Source organism: Nematolebias whitei, chromosome 2, assembly GCF_014905685.2.
Source record: "Nematolebias whitei isolate Nwh7 chromosome 2, NemWhi1, whole genome shotgun sequence".
In the NCBI taxonomy this organism is placed as follows: domain Eukaryota; kingdom Metazoa; phylum Chordata; class Actinopteri; order Cyprinodontiformes; family Rivulidae; genus Nematolebias; species Nematolebias whitei.
In genome coordinates, this window is record NC_056499.1 from 24,134,346 (window position 1) to 24,142,618 (window position 8,273).

An 8,273-nucleotide genomic window follows, 5' to 3' on the forward strand; every position below is an offset into this window, starting at 1 on the left:
GAAGCAAAAAACACGTCTTTAACTTACCTAATCCTTCAGAAGTTTATACTTTATAAATACTGCTATCAGTGGAGATTGAATAATCTTAGGGGACAATAAATCTGTATAAAACTAAATAATCATCCATATAGGTTTGTTGCCATCTCTTAAATTGATGGTGACTCTGTTTCTAAAGTTGTGGACAAATAATATAATGTGATATTTGAAGATGTTCTATTGCACTATTAATATAATGTTCTAGTAATGTTCAACATACTAGTACTCTGTTTCACCTGTTGTATTTTACAAGAAAATAACTATCAAACTTTGCTTGTTTACAAACAGAATTCTTAGGGAAAAAGTGTTCGTTTGAGTATTATTATTCTACAAGAATAGAATGAACCCCTTTTGCACTCAAAAGTTCATACATACAAAACAAATTCTGTTGAACCGTCGTGAAGTGAAGACAAGCGCTGATGCTCTTCCCGAGGTGGAATGTACGTGGTCGAATCCTCTACTTCATAATTACTGACAGGTCATGAGTAGATGGTAATGACCTCCCGCCCTCCTCCTCTCACCAGCAGCACTCTTTCCAAACCCTCCGTCAACACTTCCAGGAACTCCATATCTGAGTAGCAAGTTAAAAAAGTTACAACAACAAAAAAGAATAGTTTACACTCTGCTTGCTAACTCCAGCAATAAGTAGATTTGTTGACCCTAATAAAAAAAAAAGGATACAGTTTTCATCTCCATCCGCAATGCGAGGTGGACCTGGCATGTTGAGCAGCACTAATCGGGCATCGTGCGATCTGTTGACTATTACTTCATTCAGCTTCACCGCTGTATGCATCCGCCGCACATTGGACTGATCCCTGGGAGCAGCAAGGAGGACATCTTAGTGCACCAAGGAACAAACATTTGTACGATTTTAACTTGATGTATCCCAAGTTCAAACAAGGGGCACGCTGATCTCCTCCGACGATTGAGGATTTGAACATTGAATGTTTGTAGTTTTGGAGATGTGTGTTTTTCTGAAGTGGAACTGAACAGGGAATTTTATTAAACCTTAATGTTTTTTGGTGCAACATATTCAAGGCAGAGCTAGGGATTGACCAATGGTGGCCGAAGCCACCTTTGATTATTCTTTGGCCACCCCAAAGTCAAACCCAATCAATTTGAAGAAACTATCTTTGTATGCAATATAAAAACTAGAAAGCAAAGTTTAGTGAAATGATTGGGGTGGCCAGATCACCCCCCCCCCCCCACACACACACACACACACACACACACTTAAACCTATGTATATGATGGCAGCCATCTTGAATTTTAGTGTGGTAAACCAATTTCCCATAGGAACCTTTGTCACACCTAGATGTAGCCACACACCAAAATGGGAATTGATACCTAACTTATTTTTCAAAGTTATCTTGCTCAAAACATGCATGGGCAGATGGACGGGCAGACAGAGGGTAATTCCAGTTCCTCCCTCTTTGCAACAGGACATAAAAAAGTTGAAGCGAAAGATTTGAGGCGAAGAAGACATTGAGTTTTACTCACGGTTTGAGGCTCATCAGTTCTCTGAAGTTCTCAGGAGCATTGTTTCTGTTTCGACTTTCAGCCTCAGCCTTTTCCCTGGTCCATGTCATCTGAACCTTCCCTTGAGGAATATCCAACAACTCCTCCTCCTCGTCTGAGTAAAGACTGCCCATACGCACCAACGAGTGTCTGTCTTTAACCAGCTGAGCCTGAAGGAACCATCACAATGTTACAGGGTCAGGCTGAAATGCAGTATGCATGCCAATACTGAATCCATGCAGTGAAAGGACTGTATAGGTTCTGAAAGTATATCAATTTGCCTTTTCATTTTGGGTCATAAATCTGAATTATATACAAATAATGTGAGATAAATTCAGTGTACCTCTCTTTGTCTTTCTGCACTGGACAGCCTCATTTGCCGTAACATCTGGGATCTCTGCTCCATCATCAACGTTCTCTCGTAGGTATATGCTGAGATATCACTGTCGTGCTGAAATCCCATTTGATAAACATTGTGACAATGTCTGACCCAGATTGAACACATCAAAACGGTCGCCCCAATCTTTTTTTTTTTTATTCTGTAACATTTTAATTTTAGTGTTGCTTATTTTTTGGTTCTCAGCTATTTTCATTTATCTATTTACTTTATGCAGGATTGCTTCCAGGAATCTTGATTTAAAAAAAAAAAAAAAAACATGTTTGCTTTAGTGTCAAGAACATTTGGTTTTAGTTCAAATGCTCATTATCAAGCCAAAATGATCTAAAGTACTGGATTAAATAGCCCCTTTTATTGGTCTACATTCTTTCACGGTTGTGTAAGGAGAACCCTCACCATCTCCACCACCTCCACCTCAGCCTCTATTCTCAGCTGGTACAGGAACGTGGCTAGATCCTTCTTCATCTGGATGCTGTTGTCATCCATCTGGGCCACAGTGAAGATGCGCATCTTGCATTTCTTCCAGACCTAAAACGCAAAAATCTTGTGGTGTTGGCAGCGTTTTGCTGTAAATTGTTGCATACTGGGCATAAATCACTTGCAAAAGTTTGTCATGAAATGAAAACAATAGACAGCAAAAACTCTCAAAGGAAATTTGCAGAATATTATGAACCTCGTTATTAAAAAAAAAAAAGATGTTCATGTCCTTTTAAAAAATATGTAAAATCACAAAAAAACTACAATTTTTGTCAATGTCATATAAGCTTTTGTTCATTCACCTTGTGCTGTTTGAGCAGGAACGGGAGCAGCATCAGCATTCCTCCATCGTGGACAATCCACCACACGTCGATGTTGCCATCTGTGAAGCGTTCATGGTTGCTTGGGTAAAAGGACACATTTTTGGGGACCATCAGGGCCAGGTGGGCAGCTGTGGTGCAGCGAACTGTGTCTGGGCAAAGATGACAGCACACTGGTTGAGTTATTTGCATACTTGAACACCCCGGCTGCATGTGAGGGGATGCAGACTGTTGAGAATTCAACTACAGACAGTTTGGAGTTATTACACATCAGTCACAAAAATATTGTAATATGGTGTGTGAGCAACACATGAATATTGTTTTCCTCCAAGAATCACAACATAATTTAAAATGTTAAAGCCAATGTACAGCAACGTCCAATTACACTGTTTAATGACTACGATGTGTAGTCAGTATGCCATTAAAACACTTACTAATGAAAGTTTTCCAGGCTCGAGGGTCTTCACTCTGTCTCCAGCCATACGGCCAGCCCATTACCACAGTGTTGTGTTTCATCCCCCCCAGACCGCAGGACTGGATGAGATGGACGATGCCCTCTCGCACTTTAGTTGCAACGACAACTTGGCAGAAACCTTTGACCCGCTCAATCTCCATCATGTTCTTAATAGCCTGTAAGCACAATTGTGGGCAACCTGAACCAATTTGTTTATCTTTATGATACTTATGAAAAAGCCAAACCACATATATCATTATGGAAACAAAAAGAACGTGCTTTTTTTATTTACCAAAATGGTCAGATATTAACATTTAGAAAATGTAATCATGTAAACATGAACTGGTGATATACCTTCAAACATTTTGTACTAGAAACTAGGGATTCACCGATCCACTTTTTCCACTTCTGATACTGATACTTGAGGTTTACCATAGGTTGATACTGATCCGATACCGACCCGATACAGAAAAACTGTGCTGAATTCCGTTCAACAAACTCAGCGTGCTCTTTAGGGTCAAATCTCTGGAGATGCGTGATTAACTTGGTAGTGTTATAACTGGAAGTTTTAGTGACACCCCCCCAGAACCGTCGCTGTGCACGTATTGCATGTAGATGTCGAATGTGTTGGGTGAGGTAGGGTGAAATAGTTCCAGATGGCTGATACTTTCTCGCTCCATTTTGAAAACAATCTGTGCGGTGAGTTTGCTAGTGCGTGACGTCACTCAGAGCACAAAACATAGAATTAGAGTGAATAGATCTGCCCAGTCTTGAATCAGTCACATTGTCACAATACCCAATCCAGAAGTTTTTTTTTCAATATCGGGACCGATATCGACATTGGTATTGGATCGGTGCATCTCTACTATTTTCCTGTAGAGCACAAATTATGACTTGCCTCAACACTAAAAAAACCCAGCATGAGAGATTCCTTGACTCTGTTATTGTCACCTAAGCAAGAAAATCACATTTTATATAAATTAAATACATGTGACAGGAATGTGCTAATAATAATAATATGTATATATTTTTTAAAACACTAAAACGTGTTTTCTCCTTTTATGTTTACAAGTTCCTATCAGCTCCAACACAGCAAGCAGTGTTTCACAAGAAAGACAAATATAGAATAAACAGTAATAATCTAATATTAATCTAATCTTATCATAAACAACCTTCCAGTAAATACCTGTTCCGCTGCTTGCATTTCCCCATAGCTGTCCAGGAAGTTCCCCTGGATGGCAGAACCAACGATGGTCAGACCCTTTCCTGCCTTTAGCTGGGAAGCAAAGGTCAGCAGTCGCGGGTATTTTACATGAAGGTCCTCATCAAGTTTCAGCAGCACCAACAACTGCGGTCTGCAGAGCACAAATCATCATCCATAAGGCAAGTCAAAGTAAACTGTAGGTCCTTGTTCCAACTTGTGACATCCCTAAATACTGATCAAATAGAAATAAAACATTTGCTATTCAAATATGTTTAAAATCCATCACTTTGAATGTACTATACAGGAATGCTGCTAACACAAACAAGACATGACACCATCAGTGGGTAAGAATGATGGGATGGATTGTTAAGGCATCCATACCTGTACATCCCCCTCCTTTTAGAGGTTACACACAGCATGAAGTTTCATCAGCAATTATTGTTAAGTTTTAGCTCTTTTCAAGTTTATCAAGTTCCACATTTCTATTGTACATCATGATAGATTTTGTTTAAATTTTCCAACATACTTTAAACTAATATTTTAGCCTTTATTTGATCACTTGTTGGCTAATACATAATCTTCCTTGACTTTGTATGTGGCCCAAAACTTCTAAATAATTGTGACATGCCAAATAAGTTTTCCTCAGTTTCAATCAAAGCATTGTTACCTATGTTGTCACATTTTTATATTGTGTAAGTATATTGCTACTTATATGTTCTTTGCTCTGCATTAGGGGAAAAAAAAGAGTCAATTACCATAGCTGATGTGTTTTTGATGCAGGGAACCATATGTGTGTGGTGTACTATATTTGGCATTCTAACTTCCTGGAACAAGTTGCCATTCAGTTTATAAAGAAACACCACTCTCCACAACATCATACAAGTTTTGCATATGAACTTTCCACACGACTCCTGTGTATTGTGTGGTTCCTGCAGATAAAAGCCCTTAATGAAAACGCCATACTGTTCATGCTGAAAGGTATTATCCTTGATGTGTCGAGCTAAAATTATACAGTCAGAAGTCAAATGTGTGATGCTAGGCAAATGTATTTTCCTTTGCTGAAAACAATTGTAGTGATTTTTTTTTTTAATTTTCCTCATCTGCACATTTAAAAATGAGCCCTTAAATAGCTGAATTTGTGAGGAAATACTTAAAGAACCCCACTCTTGGTTGGTTTTACCTCCAGTTCTTGGTGTGAGGGGGTCCAGCTTCTAGCCTCAGCAGAGCGTAGCGTGCAGCACTGAGCGATAATCCCCTTATCCCGTCTCCCCACTCCTTCTCAGCCCTGATTTTGTTTGTGAGTGAAACACAAGGAAAGTTAAATGAGCATTAAATATTGCATATGCAGCAGCTACAGTAGGACTCATCCACTCCGACAACAAACCTAATGAGATTTATTGTAGTGAAACCATACATACCCTTGGTATTCAATGTATTTGTAGATCATCCCTGCAATGCCCATGGCCACTATGGCATAGTACCAGGAGGAAATGAACATCAGAGCCAGACACATGCTCATGCCAAGGAATGATAAAGCCCTGTAGGTGCAACACAGAAAGTTTTATTTTTTTTACAACTGCAGACCTCAAACAGCTAGATTGAATAAATGGTGATGCACTGCTGACCAAAACATGGCATAGTAGCTTTTATCAGTTTTTCACTCTGAGGGTATGACACAATTTCTTGTTGTGTTGAACAATGTAAAAGTTCCAAAGACATAAGTAAAATGCAACAAAAAAACCATAACATTAGTTTTACCCACCAATGATAATATTTGAACCTCGGCCTCCAGTTAGGCGTCCTTAAAAGAGTTTGGACTGCACAGGCTAGATTTACAAAAAGATAGCACATCAAGAAGAACCTGTTGAAAAATAAAAAAGAGCAACAACAAGAAAAAACACATATATTTAAACTGGTTCAAACAGCAGGGAATCCATTAGAAACACATCTGCTGCACGCATCAATTAAACAATGTAGATTAAAAAAATTTGAATGGGCCTGCTTGTGGAATGTAGGAGTATCCAGTGCTGCTTGTATCATTAGAGTGTGGACACATGGTCTGTGTTCTGAACTTACATGGAAAGAATGGGTGCCACCATGTCCAATGAGGCAATAAGAATCCCCAGTTCAGCTATGAGGCCAGTCAGTAGAAGCGCCCATGTCGGCTCGCCATTTGTTTTTCCATGACCAAACACCTACAATGAAAATTCAACAGCTTTGTACACACCAATGCAAATGACTTCTTGTTTGCATCTTTAACATATTAAAATATGGTATGGTATGGTATAAAGTTTATTCATTTTAAAAAATACAAAACAATTCCATAACAATATAAAAATATACAAGAGATTTAAAATGAAAGGCAGCAGAAGAAGAAAAAATCTTATTATATCTGCCCCTTTTTCAAAGTTTTTAAAATACATTTACAAATAAAGTTTTGCCAAAGCAAATATTGGCAGCATGATCTATTTAAAAACTATTATATCTTGTTTTTTTAATTTTTTTACAAAATGTACAGTGGAAAAATCAATGAAGTTGAGCTGCCCTACCCTAAGGAAGGGAATAATGTTGTCTTTTGCAATGGCCTGAAGAAGTCGTGGAGCACCAGTGAGGGATTGCAGGCCTGCGCCAACAGTGGAGAAAAAGGATCCAATCACAATGACCCATGGAGAAGGCCATGACAGAGTACCAACAACCAGGTTCTTCTGAACGGCGTCACCAAACCTGCAACAAAGTGCTGATTCAGTACAATCATGTTTATTAATCAGAGGATCTCTGCTTTACTCCTAATTTATGAAAGAACATCCACAGGAAATATAAAGGATACATCAGGATGTGCACAAACTTACTTGTCTCTCAGGACTACTCCTTCAATACAAGACCCAAACAAAACTACAGAGGTTATATCTGAACATAAGTGATTAAGGAGCTGAAGATGACAATAATGTGAATTAATCATCTACATGAAAAAAAAAAATACATTTTGAACTCTAGTTAGGGAGGTAGGATACAAACAATGGAAGTTGTGGTAATAGCCAAGATTGTTCCCACGGGAATGGACTTCTGAGCATCCCTGAGATCACCAGATCTATTGGAACCTGCCATAATTCCTGCAGAAGGAGAACCCATTACCAAAGCATGGTCAAAATAATGTCAAACAACACCTCCTACTTGTTGGATTATACATAGGTTGAGGAAACGCCACAAAAAAAAAAAAAAAATATATATATATATACTGTATATGAATCACACCTTTGTGATGTCTTTAACAATTGTCCAATGTTTATAGTGTAAACAATGTTCATTTAAAATACACGGATGTTGGTTTGATAAAATATTATTTTGTATATCTTGCCTGTTGCAGATGGAAAGAAGATTCCAACCAGAAGTGTGAAGGATGTAGTAATGTCTGCTGACACATAGTTGATGAAGTTGTCCATGGCACTGTGAGCGTTGACAGACTGCAGACCTGCCTTCTCTAAAATCTCCCCTTTCTGTAGGTAGTTGCTCCACATGTTCTCTGCCAAATTCAAGAAAGGATATGTAATCATTTGTCTTAGGACTGGATCACTAAATTGTTGTGCTTCGAGAACGCAAAATATTTCACAGTGCATTACAAGTTAAATTTAGCTGCTCAATTCAAGAATTTTTGTGGTAAAAAAATGTTAATTTTTTTATTTAAAAAATAGTATTAATTTTAACAAAAACAAAACAGTTAGTTTTTTTTGTGCATTTATAACTGCACACATTTTTGTAACTTTGTTTTTTTTTTTTTTTCCATATGGTCAAATCAGGTCTCTATCAGGTCTGTCTTGTAAATGAGTCCTCAAGGCTCAATGGGATTTATCTGTCTAAATAAAGGTTGAA

At 38.2% G+C, this 8,273-nt stretch overlaps 1 protein-coding gene across 1 annotated transcript; it reads right to left on the reverse strand.

Moving 5' to 3' along the window:
- Window positions 1-437: 437 nt before the first annotated feature.
- slc12a4 (solute carrier family 12 member 4) lies at window positions 438-8,001 on the reverse strand. The gene is made up of 16 exons (XM_037697568.1): window positions 7,762-8,001; window positions 7,418-7,516; window positions 7,256-7,313; window positions 6,956-7,130; window positions 6,483-6,601; window positions 6,169-6,267; window positions 5,825-5,944; window positions 5,587-5,691; window positions 4,389-4,557; window positions 3,183-3,378; window positions 2,731-2,900; window positions 2,348-2,479; window positions 1,898-2,005; window positions 1,537-1,724; window positions 718-851; window positions 438-607 (listed from the first exon to the last, which is right to left on the reverse strand). The coding sequence occupies exons 1-16, from the start codon at window positions 7,955-7,957 to the stop codon at window positions 516-518; spliced, it is 2,160 nt and encodes a 719-aa protein (XP_037553496.1). The 5' UTR covers window positions 7,958-8,001; the 3' UTR covers window positions 438-515.
- Window positions 8,002-8,273: the final 272 nt, after the last annotated feature.